Source organism: Salmo salar, chromosome ssa14 (assembly GCF_905237065.1).
Source record: "Salmo salar chromosome ssa14, Ssal_v3.1, whole genome shotgun sequence".
NCBI classification, from domain to species: Eukaryota; Metazoa; Chordata; class Actinopteri; order Salmoniformes; family Salmonidae; genus Salmo; species Salmo salar.
Window position 1 is genome coordinate 32,521,347 of NC_059455.1, and position 27,760 is coordinate 32,549,106.

The 27,760-nt window shown below is 41.4% G+C and overlaps 2 protein-coding genes across 4 annotated transcripts in view; one reads left to right on the plus strand and one right to left on the minus strand.

Annotated features, from left to right (window-relative positions):
* Nucleotides 1-19,220, minus strand: part of LOC106569322 (rho-associated protein kinase 1) — a 77,805-nt gene extending 58,585 nt beyond the window's left edge. The window contains exon 1 of one of the 2 annotated variants that reach the window (XM_014140558.2): nucleotides 18,252-19,220. In XM_014140558.2, coding sequence (XP_013996033.1) covers nucleotides 18,252-18,344 — 93 coding nt within the window. In that variant the 5' untranslated portion in view covers nucleotides 18,345-19,220. The remainder of the gene's footprint in view (nucleotides 1-18,251) is intronic. The other variant, XM_014140559.2, reaches the window with a different exon arrangement.
* A 7,819-nt stretch (nucleotides 19,221-27,039) lies between these two features.
* LOC106569321 (GREB1-like protein) overlaps nucleotides 27,040-27,760 on the plus strand; it is a 98,797-nt gene continuing 98,076 nt past the window's right edge. Inside the window, exon 1 of one of the 2 annotated variants that reach the window (XM_045694219.1) lies at nucleotides 27,040-27,303. The gene's annotated coding sequence lies outside the window, so the exon portion shown is untranslated. The remainder of the gene's footprint in view (nucleotides 27,304-27,760) is intronic. The other variant, XM_045694220.1, reaches the window with a different exon arrangement.

Here is a 27,760-nt window from a genome sequence, read left to right on the forward strand (position 1 = left end):
AGTGACTGCGTGTATTGATACACCATCCAGAGTGAAATTAATAACTTCACCATTCTGAGGGATATTCAATGTCTACTTTTTTTATTTTCATCTACAAATAGGTGCCATTTGCAAGGCATTGGAAAACCTCCCTGGACTTTGTGGTTGAATCTGTGTTTGAAATTCACTGCTCGACTGAGGGACCCTACAGATAATGTGTTGGGGTACAGAGATGAGGTAGTCGTTCAAAAGTCATGTTAAAACACTACTATCCATACAACTTATTATGTGACTTGTTAAGCAAATGTTTACTCCTGAACTTATTTAGGCTTGCCATAACAATGGGGTTGAATTATTATTGATCCAAGACTTTTGTTTAAATTTAAGAATTTGTAAAAAATGTTACCTTCACTTTGACTTTTCTGTAGGTCAGTGACAAAAATGTCAATTTCATATTTTGACCACTACACTACAAAATGTGGAACAATTCTACAGGTGTGAATACTTTCTGAAGACACTGTACAAGTAAATGTGTATTTTTATGCTCATTGCACATGAATAAAAACAGACTAGACCGCTAGCACCAGTCTTTGGCTAAAATTATGATAGTGGTACTGCAATGCCGTGTGCAGCAGAAACTGAGCATTAATTTCCCACACGTTAATTAACTCCCGTCTTAGTAGGGTCTGCTCAGTTGTACATTTTTAGGAGTTGTGACATAAAAAGGATATCGTTACAATGGTTAAGTTCGCCTCTATTGCAGTAAAAACCTGAAAAGCAAATGGCAAGTTAAAACTGCTTGTTGTCAAATAGGAAGATGATCTTGAGTCTGTTGTGAGTGGCAGGGGGAGGGGCTTGGTGTCGGTGTGAGAGTGGGAATGTGCACAGCACAGGAGTAGTGACAGACGAGAATAAAAATACATCAACACGCATCAAAGCAATTAGGAACATTGCGCGCTGAAACAGAAAGTGGGATCAAATTAATTCTAAACTCAGTAAAAAAAAAAAAAGAAATGGCCCTTTTTCAGGACCCTGTCTTTCAAAGATAACTCGGAAAAATCCAAATAACTTCACAGATCTTCCTTGTAAAGGGTTTAAACACTGTTCCCATGCTTGTTCAATGAACCATAAACAATTAATGAACATGCACCTGTGGAACGGTCGTTAAGACACTAACAGCTTACAGACGGTAGGCAATTAAGGTCAGTCATGAAAACTTAGGACACTAAAGAGGCCTTTCTACTGACACTGGAAAAACACCAAAAGAAAGATGCCCAGGATCCCTGCTCATCCGTGTGAACGTGCCTTAGGCATGCTGCAAGGAGGCATGAGGACTGCAGATGTGGCCAGGGCAATAAATTGCAATGTCCGTACTGTGAGACGACTAAGACTGCGCTACAGGGAAACAGGATGGACAGCCGATCGTCCTCGCAGTGGCAGACCACGTGTAACACCTGCACAGGATCGGTACATCCAAACATCACACCTGGGGGACAGGTACAGGATGGCAACAACTGCCCGAGTTACACCAGGAACGCACAATCCCTCCATCAGCTTAGACTGTCCGCAATAGGCTGAGAGAGGCTGGACTGAGGGCTTGTAGGCCTGCTGTAAGGAAGGTCCTCACCAGACATCAGCGGCAACAACGTTGCCTATGGGCACAAACCCACTGTCGCTGGACCAGACAGGAACTGGCAAAAAGTGCTCTTCACTGACGAGTCTCGGTTTTGTCTCACCTGGGGTGATGGTCGGATTCGCATTTATCGTCGAAGGAGGCCTGTACTCTGGAGCGGGATCGATTTGGAGGTGGAGGATCCGTCATGGTCTGGGGCGGTACTTCACAGCATCATCGGACTGAGCTTGTCATTGCAGGCAATCTCAACGCTGTGCGTTACAGGGATACCCTCCCTCATGTGGTACCCTTCCTGCAGGCTCATCCTGACATGACCCTCCAGCATGACAATGCCACCAGCCATACTGCACGTTCTGTGTGTGATTTCCTGCAAGACAGGAATGTCAGTGTTCTGCCATGGCCAGCGAAGAGCCTGGATCTCAATCTCATCGAGCACATCTGGGACCTGTTGGATCAGCGGCTGAGGGCTAGGGCCGTTCCCCCCAGACATATCCGGGAACTTGCAGGTGCCTTGGTGGAAGAGTTGGGTAACATCTCACAGCAAGAACTGGCAGATCTGGTGCAGTCCATGAGGAGGAAATGCATTGCAGTACTTAATGCAGCTGGTGACCACACCAGATACTGAATGTTACTTTTGATTTTGACCCCCCCCCCCCTTTGTTCAGGGACACATTATTACATTTCTGTTAGTCACATGTCTGTGTAAATTGTTCAGTTTATGTCTCAGTTGTTGAATCTTATTTTGTTAAGTTTGCTGAAAATAAATGCAGTTGATAGTGAGGGGATGTTTATTTTTTTGCTGATACACATTTTCAGAACCGCTCTCTGGACTGGCTGGTTCTGGAGGTCCCACTGGTCTACATTGACGTGGGGAAAATTGCTTTTAGTTTTTATGCCCCCAGCTCATGGAATAGCCTTCAGACCACCTTGAATTAGACTCACTTGTCTCCCATTGGACAGTTTAGATGGAGTTCAAGGGAGGTGATATGAGAGAGTTGTTTTGATTAATCTTGTATTGAGATCTTACATTATGAGTATTAAATTGTGTATGTTCATGTTCACATGACTCGCTTGTAAATGAGATCCTGATGTCAATGGTGACCCCACACTGTATACAAAATAAGTTCAGTAAAATATTAAGCATCCAAGATAAATCAACCCTACCAGTTAGTGCTGTGGCGGTCAAGAAATGTGCTCAGCCGGTTATTGTCATGTAAATGATTTTTCCATTCCTATTGACCATTTGAAAACACTGCAAAAAAAGGTTGTGCTCTGTTCCTTGCCTCAGGCTGCACATCCTGTTCATTATATTTTCACCCATCAGACTACTCTGAAATGAATCTAGTCTTTAGTAATATGTAAAATTTGTTTCGATTTAGAACGGACCATTAACAAATGGGTAGGAACAGGGGCAAACTCTGTATGCCATGGGCTCTCCAAAAACGTTGCTGCAGCTACCCAGTCCTTAAATTTGGGAAAACAAGTGAAATCTGTTCAGGAGCATCAATAGTAACAGGTTTTCACTACAAAACATATTTCATTAAACTGTTGACAGCCCCCATCTCTGCGCACTCGAGAAAGGAATGAAGGAGAAAGAAAAAGAGAAGGAAACACAGTGGTGAGATATTCTGTAGCTAAAAGGTCATATGTCATCCTATTAATTAGGAAAATATAAAAACAATTACCAGTTACTAGGCTATTCAAAATCAAATTCACTATAATTGTAGGTTAACTCTGTGAGCCGCCCTGCACAATCAATGAATCTCACCTAGGGTTTATGCGTTCTCTCCCAGACTCATGGATAGAACATTTGGAGCGTAGCATGAGGTAACCAATCCATCCAGTATGCATAAGAATATAGTCCACACTCAAAAGGTGATTACTATAATAAAATCATATTTTGGAGTAAAGGCACGACCAATTATGTACCAAAGACATCTTAAAACGTAGCTTTTTTCAATGTTTATCTGCAGTGCGTAATATGCACTAGTATTGTATAACGGCACAATCATTATTTAACGTTTTTTTGTGTGTGGGGGGGGCATGGGTTCATATATATGCCTATGCATAAGCTCTAATGTGCATATGGGTGTTACACATGTAATGTCTTAAATGCATTTAATAAATCACCTAAGAAAGCAGTCCAATACCTTGTGTTTGGCTTTGAAACAATGATCGTGTTTACCACTCCGTTTCAAAAAGTTGTTCAATTTCTTCAAAATTGAGCACCACGGTAAGGTCCAAAAAAATTTGCCTAATGGTGAGTTTGAAAGCAAGATACTGATATGATAAGTGATTGATGTTTCGATTGCATTTGTGTTGAAGTCGGAGTGGTTTGAGGGAGAACAGAGCACTGAGTACCAGGCCATTAGCGACCTGATGGTAGTACCCAATTTGCTAAAGACTAACTCATGTCCAGAGTGCATAAGAGGAGACTACCATGACTCAACAGTCATGTGGAATTTGACTGCGGTCATGACTCATGACTTCCGATGTGGCTGTAATACGGTCACCACAACAACCCTAGTCTCTGATACGATCTAGTGGCGAGAAATTGTTGAATTCAATCAGGCATGAGGACTTGACAAAGCAAGATTCAATTCATAACAGGCCTACCAACTGATACGTATGGCATTGTTGCTTGATACATTCAGACCAAGTAAAAACAGAGATCCTGTACTAGGCTAGGCCTAATTAATTGAATAGACTATGCCTATATGCCAATACGGCTCGTAGAAAGTAGGCCTAGCTCAATAGCCAGAGCCATCTGTAGCCTATAGCCTTAATATGGCTCTAGTAACAAGCCAAGCCGCCACTTTACTTCCCTACTGCAGCGCGCAGTGGTAAATTATTTGAATGTCAGTTAACAGAGCCTAAAAAGTAAACAAGTATAATTGTAATGATAGGCTATGTAGTCTATAGTTTAACTATAAAACGTTTGTGAGCATCCATTCTAGAGGAAAGCTTATTCATCATGCTATAGTCCTACACCTGTCAATCAACTGATGAACGCATCCTTGCCTACAGCACGCTGCCTATTAATAAGGTGTTTATTAACTGCAAACAGGCTACATATTAACTCTTATTTAAATGTAGAATTCAACAACGCGTTTAGCCTGCGCATCTTTTAGTTTGTCAACATTGCATTGTTGCTCAAGTGGTTTGCAAGTGATTTCCATTTTTCAAATAGTTGTCAATTCCGTCGGGTCTTTTTCATTGTGCTCATCTCTGTCTGTCCTGTGCAACTATTTGCAATGCATCAGTGCAACAATGTTATCATAACAGGCTAAAAGTGATCACAGAAACAGTTCATTTGACCTATGCTGTAGCCCTATTTTGCATTCAGCAATTAGCAAGGGCAAGCCTGCTCCATTCCCGAATAGGCTATTAGGCCTACTATAAAAAAAAATATACATTTCACGAGAAGAGGAATGGCCTACTGCGGAGATGCTTGCCTACAGCGCACGGGAACAGGTGGGATAGAGAGGCTAGTGATGTGTAACCAAAATAACAAGCCACACTTCAGGCCATTCATTAGCTAAATATTAGGGCTATATTCTAAATATTTACCTGTATATTTACCTAAATGTTTTTAATTATGAAATGGCAGATCTGTGCATTTCTCCAGGCTGCGCTCCGTGGTAACGGGGCACACAAAGCTCCACTATTGATTAGGCCTAGGCCTACATTTATAGACAATACAATTATTCTACCTTGGCTACAATAACAATGCAATGAGGAATTTATTATTGTTATCACGTGAGTGCACAATTAGTGTCTATAGGCTGTAAACTAAAGTGATGTAGGCTAAGTTGAATAACCTCTCAAACGTCCTGTTTTGTTTCATGCCAAAATAACTGCATAGCCTTGGCATGACCATGCAACCATTTGGATCAGTTTGGGTCTATTCTCAAAAGTTAAAAAGATCCAGAAAGGTACATTAGCAGGCCACTAATATGGTGTATTTTGTCAGGATGTAGCCTATCAGCGTTAAGATAGCAGGCCGATAGGAAAATAGGGGCTTCTTTCCAACTTCCAAAGCCGTTCTTAAAGCTATAGCGTGTAGCCTATTTCACATTCAGCAAGCAAGAGCAAGCATGCATCTCTCCTCCAACAGGATATTAGTAAACTCCACAAGATTTAAGAAGAATAGCCGAGGCAGTGGAGAGGCCAGGTGTGTAATTACACAACAGAACAATGAAGACAGACAGGCTGGAGAAGTAGCCTGAGTAAGAAGTGTATGCATATTAGCCAATAATTCAGAAACTCAATGTTTGACTTAATGCAGTGAATAGATCCAGACAATTTACACAACTAAATAAATAAACATAGATAAAGAAATCATAAGTACGATGGCTTACACCGTGCGCTCCCAACCCCTCGGCACGCAGCTCCAAAAGCTACCCTATCGTTTCAGTTTTTTAAGGACATTAAATGTATCCTACTTAGACTACAGCATAATGTAATGAATAATGTTATTGTTTTCAAGTGATTTATAAAAAAATAAAAAAAACGAGTATAGGCAGTAAACTGCAATGATAAACTGCACAACAGTTCGTTGGTGATGTGGACACTAAGAAACTTGAAACTCTCGACCCGCTCCACTACGGACCCGTTGATGTTAATGTGGGCCTGTTCTGCCCGCCTTTTCCTGTAGTCCACGATCAGCTCCTTTGTCTTGCTCACATTGAGGGAGAGGTTGTTGTCCTGGCACTACGCTGCCAGTTCTCTGACCTCCTACCTATAGGCCGTCTCATCGTTGTCGGTGATCAGGCCTACAACTGTTGTGTTGTCAGCAAACTTAATGGTGTTGGAGTCGTGATTGGCCACGCAGTCGTGGTAAACATGGACTACAGGATGGGACTAAGTACACACCCCTGAGGGGCCCCAGTGTTAAGAATCAGCGTGGCAGACGTATTGTTGCCTACTCTTACCACCTGGGGGAGGCCCGTCAGGAAGTCCAGGACCCCGAGGCAGGTGTTTAGTCCCAGGGTCCTTAGCTTAGTGGGCACAATGCTGTTGAACGCTGAGCTGTAGTCAATGAACAGCATTCTCACATAGGTGTTCCTTTTGTCCAGGTGGGAAAGGGCAGTGTGGAGTACAATAGAGATTGCATCATCTGTGGATCTGTTGGGGCGGTATGCGAATTGGAGTGGGTCTAGGGTGTCCGGGAGGATGCTGTTGATGTGAGCCATGACCAGCTTTTCAAAGCAATTCATGGCTACAGACACGAGTCCTACGCGTCAGTAGTCATTTAGGCAGGTTACCTTGGTGTTCTTGGGCACAGGGACTATGAGACCCAAACTGAGGCGCACACACGAGGGGTTGGCAGCGGGGTCCCCCAAGGGCTGGGCGATATGGCCAAAATATTATATAACTGTATTTTTATTTTTTATGTACGGTATGACGTATTATACTTTTTTTTATATAAAAGTTGTAAATTTGCTTTATGAGTAGTGCATGACCCTAGAGTGGCAACACATACATCCTAAGTGATTTTAAATGGGTCTCTCTATTCTGATTGTTTTATACCGTTCAATTCAACTTCACCCCAAAAAGAGTCATAATTTTCAACATTTTCTGCATTTCAGATCATTTCCACACTGCCACGTAGGGCTGCACGATATGGGCAAGCAATCTGGGCCTTATTTTTAACCAAATGTTGTAATTTGACTTGCCTTCTAGAGCAAAACACTTAAGAGAACTGTTGGAATCATGGAAATGGAAAGTATTCTAATATATAGTTAGAATATAATAGTGGGCACTTTAAAAACAGTGTTTGACATTTATTTATTTTACCTTCATTTGACCAGGTAGGCCAGTTGAGAACAAGTTCTAATTTACAACTGCGAACTGGCCAAGATAAAGCAAAGCAGTGCGACAAAACAACAGAGTTATACATGGGATAAAACAACGTACAGTCAACAGCACAATAGAAAAATCTGTATACAGTGTGCGCAAATGAAGTAAGGAGGTAAGGCAATAAATAGGCCATAGTAGCAAAGAAATGACAATTTAGCAATTTACACTGGAGTGATATATGCAGATGAGGATGTGCAAGTAGAAATACTGGTGTGCAAAAGAGCAGAAAAACTAAAACAAATAAGGGATGAGGTAGGCAGTTGGTTGGATGGGCTGTGTACAGCTGCAGCGATCGGTAAGCTGCTCTGACAGCTGACACTTGAAGTTAGTGAGGGAGATTTAAGTCTCCAACTTCATTGATTTTCGCAATTTGTTCCAGTCATTAGGCAGCAGAACTGGAAGGAAAGGCGGCCAAAGCAGGTGTTGGCTTTGGGGATGACCAGAGAAATATACCTGCTGGAGCGCGTGCTACGGGTGGGTGTTGCCATAGTGACCAGCAAGCTGAGATAAGGCGGAGCTTTACCTAGCAAAGACTTATAGATGACCTGGAGCCAGTGGGTTTGGCGACGAATATGTAGCGAGGACCAGCCAACGAGAGCATACAGGTCACAGTGGTGGGTAGTATATGGGGCTTTGGTGACAAAACGAATGGCACTGTGATAGACCGCATCCAATTTGCTGAGTAGAGTGTTGGAGGCTAATTTGTAAATGACATCGCCGAAGTGAAGGATAGGTCGGATAGTCAGTTTTATGAGGGTACGTTTGGCAGCATGAGCTAAGGAGGCTTTGTTGCAAATAAGGAAGCTGATTCTAGATTGGAGATCCTTAATGTGAGTCTGGAAGGAAAGTTTACAGTCTAACCAGACACCTAGGTATTTGTAGTTGTCCACAAGTCAGAACGTCCAGAGTAGTGATGCTAGTAGGGCAGGCGGGTGTGGGCAGCATGCATTTAGTTAAACTAGCATTTAAGAACAGTTGGAGGCCATGGAAGGAATGTTATGGCATTGAAGCTCGTTTGGAGGTTTGTTAGCACAGTGTCCAAAGAAGGGCCAGAAGTATAAAAAAATGGTGTCGTCTGCGTAGAGGTGGATCAGAGAATCACCAGCAGCAAGAGTGACATCGTTGATGTATTCAGAGAAGAGAGTCGGCCAGAGAACTGAACCCTGTGGCACCCCCACAGAGACTGCCAGACGTCCGGACAACAGGCCCTCCGATTTGACACACTGAACTCTATCTGAGAAGTAGTTGGTGAACCAGGCGAAGCAATCATTTGAGAAACCAAGGCTGTTGAGTCTGCCGATAAGAATACATTGATTGACAGAGTCGAAAGCCTTGGCCAGGTCAATGAAGACGGCTGCACAGTACTGTCTTTCATCAATGGCGGTTATGATATCATTTAGGACCTTGAGCGTGGCTGAGGTGCACCCATGACCAGCTCAGAAACCAGATAGCATAGCGGAAAAGGTACGGTGGGATTCGAAATGGTCGGTGATCTGTTTGTTCACTTGGCTTTTGAAGACTTTAGAAAGGCAGGACAGGATGGATATAGGTCTAACATACAATGAATGAAAATGCCAGGGAGGAGTTATTGTGACAGGGTAGGAACAACAGTTGTGTTTCTTAGGGGACCCTATAATCTTTAGATACATACGATGTTTTTTCTTAGCTACTTCATGCAGCTAACATATTCATGCTTTGCGTATTCCTCTTTAATTTAGAAGATACTGTTGCACAAACATGCTGATTTAGGTCTACATCATCACTGGTATTATCAGGCTGTATAGCTCATTATGCTTGCTCTTACTCAGTACATTTATTAGCTAGCGATTAGCATTAGCAGCTAACAAGATTCAGAAACAACTTGCTAAGACAGACTAGCTGTTTGCTGATGTAAGAAACAAGCTAATAGTGTAATTATAGAATGCTAGTAGATTTATATTCAGAAGCAAAGTGACAACTGCATCATTGTCATCAACATTGTCCATGCAGACTGAACGCAAGTGTCTCGTGGTCGGGGAACAACAAATGCGCTCCTTGAGTGACAGCAGACGGGGATAGGTCTGTGTGGAAAGCGGCATGGAGCGAGAGAGTGGCGAGACTGGAGAGAGATGACAAGTTTCGAACTATAAAAATGGACATTACACACTGCGTATCACATTTAAAAAACCAAACATTCAAATACCGTCATAGACGGTAAAGTAAAAACCCAAACCGGTTTGTGCATCAATACCGGTATATCGCCCTGACCTAGCGTGCCACTTTTTTTATTTTATTTTATTTAAGGAACTCAGTCAGGCTTTAAACTTACTCTTGAAAGTTGTAATAGATATATTATTTTATCACATTAACACATTAACTTCTGTTAGGTGGGGGCAGTATTTTCACGGCCAGATGAAAAACGTACCCAAATTAAATGGCCTACTACTCGGGCCCAGGAACTAGAATATGCATATTATTAGTAGATTTGGATAGAAAACACTCTGAAGTTTCTAAAACTGTTTGAATATTGTCTGAGTATAACAGAACTCATATGGCAGGCAAAAACCTGAGAAAAATCTAACCAGGAAGTGGGAAATCTGGTGCTTGTAGTCTTTTCAAGTCATTGCCTATCCAACACACAGTGACTTAGGGTTAATTTTGCACTTCCTAAGGCTTCCACTAGATGTCAACAGTCTTTAGAACCTAGTTTCAGGCTTTTGCAGTGAACAGAGAGCGAACAAGGCCGGGAAGTTGGTGACTCAGGAAAGGACATGAGTTCATTGGCGCGCGTTCACATGAGAGGTAGCTGTGTTCCAAAACGTTTTTCAAGATATTGGAATCGTCCGGTTGGAATATTATTGAAGTTTTATGTTAAAAAGGCCCTAAAGATTGATGCTATACAACGTTTGACATGTTTCAACGAATGTAAATACAACTTTTTATTTTTTGACTTTGTCGTGAAATTTTGGGCGCGCTTCCTACATTTGGAGTAGCTTACTGAACGCGCTAACAACAAGGAGGTATTTGGACATAAATTATGGACTTTATCGAACAAAACAACATTTATTGTGGACCTGGGATTCCTGGAAGTGCCTTCTGATGAAGATCAAAGGTAAGTGAATATTTATAATGCTATTTATGATTTTAGATGACTCCAAAATGGCAGGTATCTGTATTGCCTAGTGTATGTTTGAGCGCCATACTCAGATAATTGCAAAGTGTGCTTTCCCCGTGAAGCTTTTTTAAAATCTGTCACAGCGGTTGCATAATGGAGATGTTTATCTATAATTCTTTGAATAACAGTTTAATATTTTATCAACGTTTATGATGAGTATTTTTGTAAATTGTTTTGCTGATCACCGGCAGTATTGGAGGCAAAATATTTTCTGAACATCACGCACCAATGTAAAATGCTGTTTTTGGATATAAATATGAACTTCATCGAACAAAACATACATGTATTGTCTAACATTGACTCCCAGGAGTGACATCTGATGAAGATCGTCAAAGGTTAGTGCTTAATTTTAGCTGAATTTCTGGTATTTGTGACCCCTCTCCTTCTTGGAAAATGGCTGTGTGGTTTTTCTTGTTTTGTACCTGTCCTAACAATCTAACTTTATGCTTTCGCCGTAAAGGCTTTTTGAAATCGGACAATGTGGTTAGATTTAGGAGAAGTGTACCTTTAAAATGGTGTAAAATAGTCGGATGTTTGAGAACTTTGAATTATGACATTTTGTTGTTTTATATTTGGCGCTCTGATTTTTCACTGGCTGTTGAATAGTGTGTCCCACCTGCCCAAGAGGTTAAACATGGCAAAATGTATAAAATTGCAAGAAAATATGCTTTAAAACTGCAATATGTTCTTTGCACCCCATGACAAAATGTGTAGAATTGCATGAAATAAGCTTTAAATGTGCAAAATTCTCTGCACCAACAAGGATGTGAACAGTGCTTGAGCCAATATAAATAGTCGTGGCACGTGCGAAGAAGGTGCATGGGATGTTCCCCAATGCTGGAAGGGGGACCCTGAGTGAACAAGTTCGGGAGCTCCTGGGCTTCAGTATGCTTCACTTCACACTGAAGAAAATCAAACCTCAAACAATCACATATGGCAGTCTGGGAAAAATAGCAAAAGAAAATGGAGATGAGGCCTGCATTGCAGCCTTCTAACTCACTGCCTTTTTACAGCTTTCTGCAGATGCAGTAGCCAGAGGAGAGTGACATGTATCCATTCATAAGATTATTAAATAAAATAACAAAAAGCACTCTATTAATGAAAAATAGATTTATAATTGCATTACTAGGACTACACCATACCCAAAAAATTACATTAAAAAATACAGACATAACATGACAATTATTTCTATTAAACTGAAGGGTAGAAAAATCCAGTGGAGGACAACCTCTTTCCAGACATTTCAGTTCGAGTTTAAGTTTCCATAGCAACTCAACCACATCTTCCTTCTCTAAAATGCCAACAATGGGCACTGTGGGTAAGGCCAGGCGGAGAAGCCTTACTTCTCATTTCCATTTCCCAAATAAGAGCAATACAGATGGTCAGTTCATAATGCAAAATCTGATTAGGAAGTAAGTAAAGCCATCCATCTACACCACAGAACAGTGTCAATGGCCGGCTCCCTCAGTCTGCAACTCATACTAAAGCAATACTAGACCTATCATGCTCTTTGCATACTTCTTTTTTTTCTGCAATGCATTGTCGATGGCTGAAAAATCCAACTAATGGGCATGGCTAGGACAATTCCCTGCATACAGTGTCATGGGGATGTAGGCCAGAATTTTGGAAAACTCTGCCTGCCAATCAACAAGGCCCATCAGAGAGCCGAGTCAGACTGTCCTCAATGCCAGAAAAAAGGAGTAACAGTTCATAATATCTACAGACAGGAAATCCCACTTACCTAGAAAGACTGCATATCTAACAAGATTCGTGGATAAATGGCAATGACAGTGAACCCAGGCATGGCGAACCGGGGCATTCCATTTCCTTATGAGGCCCCAGTGAGTCGTACTGGCTGTCAAAAAGGCTTTCACGTCAAAATATAATTGAGTCATTCCAACAGAGAGAGGTGCACCACTCACATGTCTCTTAGTACTGACTGAGCCCTGGATTCTCAAGGCAAAGTAAACTCAGCCATGGCTGCCTGCCTTACGTTGCCAGGACTCCTGACCTCACCCTAAACCTAGCAAGCCTAAACCAACTTATTAACCTGTTGGGGGTAGGGGGCAGTATTGACATGGCCGGATAAAAAAACGTACCCGATTTAATCTGGTTACTACTCCTGCCCAGTAACTAGAATATGCATATAATTATTGGCTTTGGATAGAAAACACCCTAAAGTTTCTAAAACTGTTTGAATGGTGTCTGTGTATAACAGAACTCATATGGCAGGCAAAAACCTGAGAGGATTCTATATGGGAAGTGGCCTGTCTGACAAGTTGTTCTTCATCTTGGCTCTTTTTATTGAAGACTGAGGATCTTTGCTCTAACGTGACACTTCCTACGGCTCCCATAGGCTCTCAGAGCCCGGGAAAAAGCTGAACAATATCGAGGCAGCCTCTGGCTGAAACACATTATCGCTTTTGGCAAGTGGCCGATCAGAGTACTATGGGCTTAGGCGCGTGCCCGAGTCGACCCCATGCTTTATTTTCTTTCGTCTGTTTACCTAAATGCAGATTCCCGGTCGGAATATTATCGCTTTTTTACGAGAAAAATGGCTAAAATAAATTTTTATAACAGCGGTTGACATGCTTCGAAGTACGCTAATGGAATATTTAGATTTTTTTTGTCACGAAATGCGCCATGCTCGTAACCCTTATTTACCCTTTCGGATAGTGTCTTGAACGCACGAACAAAACGCCGCTATTTGGATATAACTATGGATTATTTAGGACCAAACCAACATTTGTTATTGAAGTAGAAGTCCTGGGAGTGCATTCTGACGAAGAACACCAAAGGTAATAACATTTTTCTTATAGTAAATCTGACTTTGGTGAGTGCTAAACTTGCTGGGTGTCTAAATGGCTAGCCCTGTGATGCCGGGCTATCTACTTAGAATATTGCAAAATGTGCTTTCACCGAAAAGCTATTTTAAAAATCGGACATATCGAGTGCATAGAGGAGTTCTGTATCTATAATTCTTAAAATAATTGTTATGCTTTTTGTGAACGTTTATTGTGAGTAATTTAGTAAATTCACCGGAAGTTTGCGGGGGGTATGCTAGTTCTGAACGTCACATGCTAATGTAAAAAGCTGGTTTTTGATATAAATATGAACTTGATTGAACAAAACATGCATGTATTGTATAACATAATGTCCTAGGTGTGTCATCTGATGAAGATCAAAGGTTAGTGCTGCATTTAGCTGTCTTCTGGGTTTTTGTGACATTATATGCTAGCTTGAAAAATGGGTGTCTGATTATTTCTGGCTGGGTACTCTGCTGACATAATCTAATGTTTTGCTTTCGTTGTAAAGCCTTTTTGAAATCGGACAGTGTGGTTAGATTAACGAGAGTCTTGTCTTTAAAATGGTGTAAAATAGTCATATGTTTGAGAAATTGAAGTAATAGCATTTCTAAGGTATTTGAATAAGGCGCCACAGTATTCCACTGGCTGTTACGTAGGTGGGACGATTTCGTCCCGCCGGCCCTAGAGAAGTTAAACATTGACCTGCAGCTCAATTCAGACAAGCTCTGCTAACTGGCTGGCCAACTAGCTGGCTCTACTGAACAGACAGCACAGCCAGGGCAGGCAGGCAGGGGGAGATTCATTGGTTAGTGGGATTAAAAGTAAAAGAATGATGGTAAAGAGGAAAAGATTAAAGGGATAGAAAAAAAACACAGGAGGCAGTGACGTTAAAGGAAATGAATCACAGGAGGAGGTTGGGCTGCCCACTTATTAAAGGGCCTGGGACTGGATCATTTTAGTCTGCATTCCTGCACATGATCAGTCAGTTCAGGGGGAATGTTATGTGCTGCAATGAATAGCTGGGCCTATTGTTGTTCCAATAGACAGGCGAATAGCTGAGGAGTGCAGTTTAGAGTTTACAACTGACAGTCACAGCACTGGCCTGGACCATTCTGACAAAGCTGTGCACAGATGCAATGCGGACTCAACTTTTACCACCAATACATCCATATTTCTCCTCAACGGCATGCCGTTCATCTTTGGGGACTAAGATAGACGTTAACACCACAGCTATGTATTAAGCAAGTAGCCAGATACACAAGGAACTTTATCACCTGAATTATCAATGCAGCGAGGGGGCACTGATCGTAAACCACCTATAGCCTCAACGTTCTTGATATCCATTGCACGACCACCGGCAGTAAACATACCTAAAACTCACGAGACATTTCGCAACCAAAATGTGTGATCCACCCATGCAAAGTAAATTTCATACATTCTTAGTCTCAGCTCAAGGAGGAGGCCAAACATACGTCTAGGCTAGGGAGCCAAATGTGCCAAGTGTCAAAGAAACAACAAAGACTGCGCTATGCCAGGAAGTCTTTCCATCTCAAAACAAAGGTCCATATCAGGCAAGTCCCAACAGATTAATCCAGCCATCCCTTTCTGCCAGCCCGAGACTTGGATTTACCAAAAATGTGATCAAACCCAAGGAGACTACCAACTAGCAATTATGATTGAAATAGGCTTCTATTCAAGGATTTCCTGGACATGAGAATTTTTCAAAACTAAGCCTGTGTGAGCTATCAAAAGCCCTATGGAAAAACAAACATAGCTAACTACATAGACAATAGCAGCCCCCTTTAATAATGTCAGTGAGCCAGGAATTCTGGTTGTGCAGAGGCTCTCAGGAGCAGGAGCCTGCCTGGAGCTGAGCGATGCAGGGCGGGCAGTGTTACAGATATGGCCCTCGCTCTCTCTCCAAGAGAAATTACTTCGAGAGAAGATAAGCATGACTGGGCTAGACCACAGCGTCTGAGTGATAGGCCACCCCTGAGTGGAGGATGCAGGCCAAATGTCACAGCAAAACACAGCCTACAACAGGCAAAAGAACAACAGCATAACTTATTTTGGCCAAGGCAGTGGCAAACTAGCCTGTGTGCTAGTCTTGCTGAGCTCTTAGCAACATTTGGCATGGCAGTTCCATAAGGAGTTGGCAAGAGAGCAGAAAGACTGGCACCCCGGACCCCACCCATGCTAGTGGCAAACCAACGCAACCCCAAGTCAAATCAGATTAGAGATACAACAACCATAGCAGCCTAAGTAAAACACTTCCATTGTGCATTTTGATAGAACCGATTATCCAGAGAATAGCAGCCAAACATGTTGGAAATTGCTTTATGCGTTAAATGTCCCGATTCAAAGAAAGGCTCTTTCGGAAACAAGTCTACATTCAACATAGTTTTGGTTTTATGGGTATTGAGAGAACACACCCATCTAGCTACCTCAGAGCAGAGGCTGGGCAAGCAGCTCTGACTCTTTCCAGGCACAGGCCGCACATACATAATGGCTTTGGGACACACAGGGGACACCAGGCCAGTCAAAGACAAGAGGTTATTTGATTAGCATGGAATTTTATTAAGCTGTGGGTGGAGTAGCATGGTGGTGGAGAGGGGGCTGAAGCAAAGGCTTCCATTCATTGATCAGAAAGAGATTGCAACTAGGAGGAAAAGAGGAACAACACCCTTGTGTGTAGCTGCCTTTGGCCTGCGCTACGGGACAGTCCCCACAGCTTTTTGCCATTAAAAGTCAGAGGAGAGCCGAAGCATGTGCATTAGGTGAGTTTAATTGCCTTGCCTTTCTCTATGGCAGACAGGCAGGGAGGTCAGGGAGACTAAATAACTGATCTTGTTTAAGAGTCAGAGTTAGTTACATATAAAAATAACAGTGAACTAAGGTAGGTGGGGGTGGGTAGGGCTACAGAAAAACCTTCCTCCCAGTGAGTGGATGATTTGAATGCTCCCTTAATCATCAGTGAATGAGGCACCCTTTCCAGTGTAAGGGAAATTCAATCATGCTTTGTCTCAGTCACTGTCATCTCTCCCACAATTAATACCCTAAGACAGAGGCCCGTATTGGCATGAGATGCTGTATGAATAAGCTACATATATTGCATTTCTATGGCTGGCAAAATAAGCATGGGATTCCCTGTCTGTTTGATTGATAGTAGGCCTAATACCTGCTGCCCAGCTATTGGTGAGAGAAGGATCCTTTAATTCTTGTCAAACATTATTTGCATAATTCTACGAGGTTCATACCCGTCAGCATAACAATTGCTGTCGCTGAGGACAACTGCAGGAAATTCAGGCTAGTACTTTCCACTGAGTTACAATAGATATTGCTCCACCTGGATTATTGATCCATCAAAAGGCCTCAGGAAGCTGACAGTGTATGTGATCTCCTCAAAACCCAATTCATCCAAGAGGCTAGTTACAGTGTAACCACACGTGGGGCCTATTTATCTAATCCTCTCATATGATACTGTTGCCTAAAGCAATCACTGTCAGTCCAATACACAGAAACTGCTAATGATGTGGATCAAAGACATCCAGGCTTTACTAGGACGCTCTAAATGATAGAGACAAAGGCTATGTTCCAATATACAAACTTGCATGCCACTTAGAATGAAGCAGTGTATTGGGCATGCATTTAAGTGTAATGGACATGCATAGGAACATAGCCAGACACAGTACCAGCCCGAGAGACTACATAGCCTCTGTCTCCTCTGGGGGGGGGGGGCAAACCTCAACAGTCGTTTTAAAATTTGCATCACTGATACAGTACAGCCTGTGGAGGTATTTCTCTGAGGTTTAGCACGTGGCAGTCTGATAGGAGTCAGTGATGAGTCGTGAGTGAGAGACAGGAAATCGTCAGGGTTGGCAGACCAGAGCAGGTTAACTGATGCAGCTGGGATGGCAAGTTAGAACAGGCCTGATGCATACTGTAGTTTACACTTCAGAGGATATATAAATATATACTTTTCGTGTATACTCTCCATAGAGTGTCCTCAATTAATGCCCATTATACAACAAAGGAGGCCATCAAACAGGCAGCCCCAAACACTGTCTCATTTGTTCCACTGTCGGCCCTTTAATCTTCAAATGGAAATAAATTAATTTACAAATAAATCAGTGACTTGTGTCACTGCAGGTTGCACTTAGGTTTACGACTTCAACTTGAGACATGCATTTCCTTTTCTGGTTCTATGCACTATGATTGACTGACTATCTTCGTGGAAACAACTAACTTATATACAGTGTAACGTTGGCTTTCTGTCTTACTATTTCGTCTGCAAAATACCCTCAGGGTCAAACAGGACAATAGCAACTTCAACGGTGTTGGTTTGAAAATAGCTGTAGCGAAATTTGGCAATTGTAATTATAACAAGAATGAGACATGAAACTTTGTTGATTAATAGTTATTCAGTCCTGCTCTAGCTAGCATAGATGCCCTAGCTAACTAGAGTAACGCTATATGACTTACCATCGCTGTTTTGGATGCCACTTGTTCAGCTTGCTAGCCAGTTAAGAAATGTTAGTTAACAAACGTTAACTACCCACTAGTTAAGTGGTTAGCTAATCTTCAAGATGACGACTGGCTACCAAATATAGCCTACATACAGCTAGTTATTCGTATAACGTTAGCTAGTTGCCGTTAATAACAATCAGGTAGTTAGCAAGTTGATTAGTTAAATTAAATAGTACGTTCATTTAAACAAACCACAAACTTAGCTAGCATGCGTATGTTAGTTAGCTAGCATTAGCTAACATTAGCTAACAAGCCAAGTTCATTGTCAGGCTAGCTAACATTAACTTACCAAAAGGCAATCCGTGTTTATTTCAGACTTCGGGTCCTTCAACATGGCATCGATTTTCTCAAAACGAGCCTCCAAACTTTCTCCAGCAGACATTGTTGCAGTTAGGTAGAGTTCCACGCCGGTGTTATAATTAAAATTAGTTAATCTAGCTATAGGGCTAGTTAGCTAGCCTAATGTTCTTCCCTTCGCGTGAACTCAGTCAGTGTTTAGCTAGCTAGCTACAATTCCGTAGAACCCGCAGTTTGAATCAAAGAAACGTGTTTCTTCTCGTTTTTTCACAGACGATGAAACGTTTGATATTCAAAAGCCACATTTTAAGAGAAAAATGTTTCCCCAGCTCAGATTTGGAAGAGAACTTCAACAATTCAAAATAAGATAACTGCATCGACGAGATTAGTCGGCGACCACAGGATGCAGCTGCGGAGTTGTGCAGGACTTTAAAAGATAACGATACATCCAAAATCAACTTATAAAAATTAAACCGTTTTTTAAAAAATCCGGCGTTAGGTTGCAAACTAGCCACATTACTCCAGGCCTGTCCATCGGTGCCAGACCCTTGCAAAAAAAAGTCAAATAAGTCTGACAGCTGCAAAGTAGAAGTGGCGAAAAAAAAAAAAAACTTTGTTTCCAAATTTCGATCAGTTTAAAACACGGTCTTGTTAAAACATTTCATTACTGTCCTTTCGTAGTAAACCTCACATGGTCATCGGCCATTGATGTTGAACGATACAGACGGAAATCGTGCTGGTTCTACATAGATACATCGGCTTTTGATCTGTTATTTTTCGAAAAATAGACTATGCCCGATTTTCTCCCCACTGCCTGACAAACATGTCCGCCTTCCTGTTCAAACACCAGAGAAGAAACTTTGAAATTTCAAGCACTGCGCATGAGCCACACTGGTAGCGCGTTCAAGGAGTTCACAGGCTGGGTTGTTGAGCACGCGATCACGATGATGACAAAGGTCGCGTTCCACTGCTTTCTGGGGATTTTCATATAACACGATAATTCGGATAGCCACTCAAGCTACGCCCTTACTGGGCGTTAGCAAGCTAGAGAGTAGGCAATGTAGTGCTTCGTATCAACAGCCAATCCAGTAGGGTCTGGAAGCTATGGTGAGCTCCCTCGCCCATACCTGAATCACCCAACTGTCCCCCTGTCCACTTCACTTCCCTCCATTGCACCCAAAATGAATAGGGCTCTGTAACATCATCGCCCCCATCACGTTATGTGGAAACGCACTATTACCGTACATTTTATCCAAAGATCTTTTATAACTAAACCAAGATAGACCATAGCCCGTCGTTTCAAATGAGTCATAGTGGGCGGAACATGCAAGGAGGTGGGCAACACAAGCTAGCGAGATCCTATTGGCACGTTCTAGCATTATTTGCATATTTCTGTTATAGAAAGCCTACTCTGTGAAGTGCATGTGTACAATAACTCAATTTGCCTTTGCACTGCTTCAAGACAATGTATTTAAAAAAAAAAAAAAAAAATCGTAACATATTATAGATTTGGGACCAGAAAACTGCATTGAGCTTTAATGTTTCATCGATGACAAAATTAGCAGAATGTCAGCCAAAATGAATATCCTTCCATTTACTCCCACTGCCGGCCACGGCTTCCTACTCACTATCATATTACTAGTGAGTGGACACAGAAGCTGATGCTTCACATCTATATACATCCGGTGAAATATCTGTCTCATTGTTCTATTGGTGTTTTGACTAGCAATTGTACTTCACCCTCCTGTGGGTGCTAGCAAGCTTCCATCAACAGCCAATCCAGTAGGGACTGGAAGCTATAGTGACCTTCGATTGGCAAGCGCACCGCGATGTCGCAGAGTATTTGCATAAAGTTCAGCTTTCCACAACTTTGGTCCTGCGCCGTTCACGTCCCTCGCCCATGCTCGCATTGCCCAACGGTCAATTGGAAATGAATGGCTTTCTGTAGTTTCATCGCCCTCATGTCTTAAGTTCAGAGGCAGTGTTAGACATTGCCATATCTTACCACGCCTGGATAAGTACTTTACCTATCAGCTAACCATATCATATTTTATAGCAATCTGACAGTCAATGACACAGTCGATGACATGCACGCAACCATTGGTTGATGAATGCAACGTCACAGTGGAACGCAACCATTATGTTGCAGTGCCCAGCTCATGAGCTTGTTCGACATCCCAGTCTTTTCAATAGAAATGTCAATTCAACATAAGGAAGCCGGGCAAAAAAACATTCAAAAGTAGGCAACTACATCCTGAAAACACACATTCCAATCTTATCCTACTATCCTACTTACTTATCCTACTGTATTTATTTATTTATTTATTTATTTATTTATTTATTTAGCTCCTTTGCACCCCAGTATTTATACTTTGCACACTCATCTACTGTCAAATCTAACATTCCAATGTTTTAATTGCTATATTGTATTTACTTCGCCACCATGGCCTATTTATTGACTTTACCTCCCTTATCTCACCTCATTTGCTCACATTGTATATAGACTTATTTTTCTACTGTATTATTGACTGTATGTTTGTTTTACTCCATGTGTAACTCTGTGTTGTTATATGTGTCGAACTGCTTTGCTTTATCTTGGCCAGGTCGCAGTTGTAAATGAGAACTTGTTCTCAACTTGCCTACCTGGTTAAATAAAGGTGAAATAAATATATAGATAAAAAATAAAAATCCAATCTTATCTTAACATTAGAATTATTCCACAATGCTGACGACAGACAGGGGTGGCAAAGGCACCCCTAGATATAATTTGTGCCCACCCTGTTCTGTTTCTCCATAAACACAACAAATAGTATACGAATTACCATGCTCAGTTCTGCCAATATAGCACCACTGGGCCTGTTCATGATCTTTTTATTATTATTATTTTTTTCTTCGTTTTTTTTACTTTAACCCCTTTTTCTCCCCAATTGGTAGTTACAGTCTTGTCTCATCGCAACAACTCCCGTACAGACTCGGGAGAGGCGAAGGTCGAGAGCCGTGCTTCCTCTGAAACACAACCCAACCAAGCTGCACTGCTCCTTGACACAATGCCCACTTAATGTGTCAGAGGAAACACTGTGCACCTGGTGACCGTGTCAGCATGCACTGCACCCAGCCTGCCACAGGAGTCGCTAGTATACAATGGGACAAGAACATCCCTGCCAGCCCAACCCTTCTATAACCCGGACAATGCTGGGCCAATTGTGCTGCATGATGAAAATGGTGGTCACACCAAATACTGACTGGTTTTCTGATCCACGCCCCAATCTTTTTTTTTAAGGTATCTGTGACCAACAGATGCATATCTGCATTCCCAGTCATGTGAAATCCATAGATTAGGGCCTAATTAATTAATTAAAATTGACAGATTTCGTTAAATGAACTGTAACTCAGTAAAATCTTTGAAATTGTTGCATGTTGCATTTATATTTTTGTTCAGTCTAAAACAGCTTGTTGCATTGTGGTAAAAAGCATATCATCCATAGAAGGGTTTTGGAACCTCTAACCCTGGCATTTTGACTGTTAAACTCATGGGTACAATACAGGGTTGCCAGTCCTGATTTGAATGGGAACTACCATCTATGGATTAGAATTATATGGTTGGTTACAGCTGTCAATTAGCCTTTTGCTAATTTTTAACACAATCATGACAAAAGGTAGGCATACCGTTTGGAAAGCAAATGCCTACTGCTGAAAAGAGAAGACTAATCTGTTTGAATAAGCTAACAATTGTTTTCTCAACAACTTTTGAGCAATTCTGAGCGAACATTATTGTTTTTCAAAGTAGGCTAGCTTATCTTGACGTAGGCTATTGGCAAGAGCGCATTTGCCATCACTGAGTAGCTTAGGCTTCGTCTTCAACATTAGGTGAGTCAGTGTCACTGGAAAGTTTATTTTGTAGCCTACTGTAGCCTATACTATACAGTATATACAGTGCATTTGGAAAGTATTCAGACCCCTTCCATTTTTTCACATTTTGTTTATGTTACATCCTTATTTTAAAAGGGATAAAATAAAATAATATTGCGTGTAGATCCTCATCAATCGACACGCAATACCCCATAATGACAACGCGAAAACAGATTTTTAGAAATGTTTGAACATTTGCATAAGTATTCAGACCCTTTGCTATGAGACTCGAAATTGAGCTCAGGTGTATCCTGTTTCCTTTGATCATCCTTGAGATGTTTCTACAACTTGATTGCAGTCCACCTGTGGTAAATTCAAGTGATTGGACAAGATTTGGAAAAACCAAGCGATGAGGTCGAAGGAATTGACCGTCGAGCTCCAAGACAGAATTGTGATGAGGCACATATCTGGGGAAGGGTACCAAACCATTTCTGCAGCATTGAAGTTCCCCAAGAACACAGCCTCCATCATTCTTCAATTGAAGAAGTTTGGAATCACCAAAACTCTTCCTAGAGCTGGCCGCTCAGCCAAACTGAGCATTGGAGGAGAAGGGAGGTGACCAAGAACCCGACCAAGAACCCGATAGTCACTCTGACAGATGGGAGAACCTTCCATAAGGACAACCATCTCTGCAGCACTCCACCAATCAGGCCTTTATGGTAGAGTGGCCTGACGAAAGCCACTCCTCAGTAAAATGCACATGACAGCACACTTGGAGTTTGCCAAAAGGCACCTAAAGGACTCTCAGACCATGAGGTCTGGTTTCAGGTGTCTCCGGAAGGTGGTGATTGACTCCGCCAGGACAGCGGAGTCAATCACCACCTTCCGGAGACACCTGAAACCCCACCTCTTTAAGGAATACATGGGATAGGATAAAGTAATCCTTCTAACCCCCCCTTAAAAGATTTAGATGCACTATTGTAAAGTGGTTGTTCCACTGGATATTATAAGGTGAATGCACCAATTTGTAAGTCGCTCTGGATAAGAGCGTCTGCTAAATGACTTAAATGTAAATGTAATGGTGAAACCAATATTGAACTCTTTGGCCTGAATGCCAAGTATAATGCTATGGGGATGTTTTTCAGCGGCAGGGACTAGGAGACTAGTCAGGATTGAGGGAAAGATGAACGTAGCAAAGTGCAGAGGGATCCTTGAAGAAAACCTGTTCCAGAGCGCTCAGGAACTCAGACTGGGACGAAGGTTCACCTTCCAACAGGACAACAACCCTAAGCACACAGCCAAGACAATGCAAGAGTGGCTTCAGGACAAGTCTCTGAATGTCCTTGAGTGGCCCAGCCGGAGCCTGGACTTGAACCCGATCGAACATCTCTGGAGAGGGCTGAAAATAGCCGTGCTGCTCCCCATCCAACCTGACAGAGCTTGAGAGGATCTGCACAGAAGAATCGGAGAAACTCCCCAAATACAGGTGAGCCAAGCTTGTAGCGTCATACCCAAGAAGACTCAATGCTTTAATCGCTGCCAAAGGTGCTTCAACAAAGTACTGAGTAAAGGGTCTGACTAGTTCTGTGAATGTGATATTTCTGGGGTTTTTTGTGTTTTTTTTTATAAATTAGCAAACTTCTAAAAGCCTGTTTTTGCTTTGTCATTATGGGATACTGTGTGTAGATTAATGAGTAAAAAAACAAATGTAATTCATTTTAGAATAAGGCTGTAACGTAACAAAATGTAGAAAAAGTCAAGGGGTTTGAATACTTTCCGAAGGCACTGTACATGTACATAACTACCTCAGTTACCTCGTACCCCTGCACATCGACTCGGTATTAGTATTCCCTGTATATAGCCATGTTATTTTTACTCGTTATTGTTATTTACTGTGTATTTATTTCTTGTGTCACATTTTATTTAATTTTGTATCTTTATCTTTAACTCTGCATTGTTGGAAAATAACCTGTAAGCAATGTGATATTACATTTTTTTCGCCACTGAGCAAATTTCAGGTTTGCTGAACCAAACTTGACCATTATGAGAATGATGTGCAACTTCCAGCATGTGTTTACTGTGAACAATGAGGCTGTATCCGCTTTAAGTTACAGTTTTAACATTGGCCATGTAGGCTACTGTGGCTATTTGATCATAATGTAGGCTTTCGGGAGTGGCCTACCATCAAAAACAATAGAGAAAATGCATCTTCTAATATTTTAACATGGAAATAGGTGTTCTATCGTTCAGCCTACAGTAGTAGCCAATGTGTGTTGTTCAGTGAGACTTTTGAAAAAAACATGCAGGGCTTGACATTGAAAATGCTGTTGTGTTGTTTGATGCAACAAACCACTTCACAAAATAAAATGCATTATTATTCTCAAACCAGTATTATAGAGAATCAGACAAATTATGCTATCCTATTGGCTACTTAGCTTATTCAAGCCTGTCTCAATATACAACACTGCCCCTTTAACACAAAAGAAAAGGCTATTTTCCAAAGATGTATTGAGGTGTACACGTTTTGTGCTCTTGTAGGAAGCAATCATTCCCATTTTGCTGACTACAAAGAGATATATAACTGGGCTAATAACTCACTAACTAGCAGAGCATATGAACAAAATGTGCACACATGGCTACATGCAGCTCTCGCTTTGATCTTAAAACAAGCGCATCTACTCATGACTGCTTATGCTGTAAACCCAATCCAGTTCAAAGTAAATGGCACAAATCCATATATGGCAATGGTTTATTCACATATAGGCCGGAGCTCTGATTGTTTATGCCCCACTGGTCTAGAGTATGGGCTGAGTAGTGCGTGTCAATGCAAGAGAATCCTACTCTGATGCGTTCTACCTACAACAGTCTCTTGCATAGTTCGTTTTGTTTCGGTATGTTGCATTGATAGTGGCTAATTTTGCTTTGATTCAATCACAATTGCCACAGTAAAGGGACACGTTGATCGTGTTAACAGAGAAAACTCTAGAACGGTGGTCACCAACCTTTTCTGAGTCTAAATGCAAGCCAAGATCTACCGCTCAGATTTTTTTTACATGAATTAAAAAAACGTAAGCCTATGCAACATTAACCAATTTTTTAAAAGTACTGTAGTAATGAGGTTTGTTCAGTAAGCTATAGGCCCAATACATTATCACCGCATATTAGCCTTGTTCAGGGTTGGGGAGTAATGGATTACATGTAAGGGATTACAAAAAAACGATAACTGTGATCCTTTCCATTACCAGCAACAATATTGTAATCAGATTACCGATACTTTTGAAAAACTAGATGATTACCTCGAGGATTAATTCTGAAATTCTGAAATTCTTATCATTAAGCTTGGGGCCCTGAGTCTGAACCCCTGCCCTATGCTACCGGGTCCTGTACTTCCTGACGGGCCGCCCCCAGGTGGTGAAGGTAGGAAACAACACCTCCACTTCGCTGATCCTCAACACAGGGGCCCTACAAGGGTGTGTGCTCAGCCTCCTCCTGTACTCCCTGTTCACCCATGACTGCATGGTCACGCACACATCTCCAACTCAATCATCAAGAAGACACTGTTAGGTGAAGACACTGTTAGTCTTCACCTGTTGTTTATGAAGCATGTGACAAATACAATTTGATTTGATCTTGCTAGCTGTCACTCAAATGGTGAGGGACTGAAGCTCATTGGCTAGAACTCAAATTGCTAGGGGATTGGCCCACATGGGGGACATTTAGGGGAAATGGCAGAGCACAGCTTCCAGAAACACAGTGGCTTTCAAATTAGAGATTTCATGGCTAATTGAGGTTAAACAGTAATTATGTTAATAGATTATGCATATATAAACTACACCTTGACACATCCAACTCAAAGGTTTAAAAAATACTTAGTATTCGCCAAAGCTCTAGAGCATATCAGTAAGTATTTGTTTGTTGTAGTTAAGTGTATTTTATTACAAATCTTTTACATAATATATATATATTTTTTTACATCAACTCTTCATTGAAAGGAAAAATATGAAGGTTGGCTATTTAACTTTAGATTTATTTACAAGCTATAGCCTAGACGTGTTGTGTTTTTCAGGCACACCCTGCCGTTTATAGCCTAAATAATATGGCTGTAAAGGCCTATTGGAATGATTATTTGTGGAAATATAAATTAAAACTCCTTTGAAGTATTACAGAGATTCACCTCCAAAGGCAAATCATCAGTGACAAGCATTCGGTTACTGGCCTAACAATCTTAACCGCTAGGCCATCTACCACCCTGCATTTGAGTAAACCTATGCAACTGAGCATTTTTCCCGACAGAGGGAGATGTTCTCAAACTTTTAGTCAAACCCCATGGGATGAGCTGATTAACAACTTGTATCACAATGACCGTTGGAATGATTGTTTTAAACCTGTTTGAAAATGTGAAAACGCATCTAGATCTACATGCAACTACGAAATTAAAAACATGTGCGTGCATGCTTGAAACATGTAGCCAAAAGATAAGCCTTTTATATGGTTCTGGTTTCGATGGTGTGGGCCTATCATTTCTATACTTTGTATTCTACTCAGCTTTTATTTTGTATGCTTTACAGTAAATATAGTTTGTGTGTCCTACTTATGTAGGCCTATGCGATGATGCAATTTGTGTTAAACATTAAATAAATCAAACTTAACCAACATTAATTGCGTAGGATGTAAATCGAATTAAAATGAAAAACGATGAAGAGGAAGACTTAGAGATAAACTATAGTCTACTAGTTTTGTTTGTTGAAAACAATACACTTCTGGTGTGGAAAATATATATATAAATGTATGTCTTTAACGATCATTAATTATGAGGAACCACGATCTAGTTCTGAAAATGCGAAACCATTTTTTTCACTGAACTGGACTGCTTCTCTTGCGCGCATTTGAGGCATAGCCTACAATGACTGCGCATCAGTTTTGCACGTTCTGAACTCTTTGCTTGTATTATATGCGCTGTTCATTACAAGAACTACAAGCAATTTCCCCACTAAAGCCAAACGCTACATGCAGTAATTCCTTGACGTCACTTGGAGGACTCCCGGTCGTCAACTGTGGCTCAGAGGACGAGCAGGAGCTGCCAGCGCCGTGTAGAGAGAGAGATTCAGAGAGAGAGAGAGAAAGCAAGATAAACGAACGATTCTGTGCGTGCGTGATGGACATTTAAACATCTACTCATCTGAAATTGCAAATTGGTAAGTCTTTTTTCAATGACTGATGTAGGTCTATAAAATGTATGTGTTTTACAGCTGGCTATACATGGAATTTGATATTTTCTCCTTTCCATCGAACACCTCATGTTGCAGGTGATGGGTCAAGTTGAGACAGAGAGAGTGTCTATATTTCATCCAACTCTATATTGCGTTAGATTGAAATAACAAATATGTTCTGTCTAATATATATTTCCTCAGATAGAATATACCATGATGCCACATTGTATTTTTTCTCTGTCTCTTACTCTAATAACCATTATAGAAATATAGGCTAATAAGCTGCCTTTTCTTTATCTTGTTGTATGTTTGGATGGGCAATGAGAGGAGACATCAGATGGGAGTGACCAGGAGATGTGGTATCAGTGAGCTGATACTGTAATTACTGCCTTTACAAATCTGTCTGTCCATCCTAATCTACTGTACTGTCTCCCATGTTTCA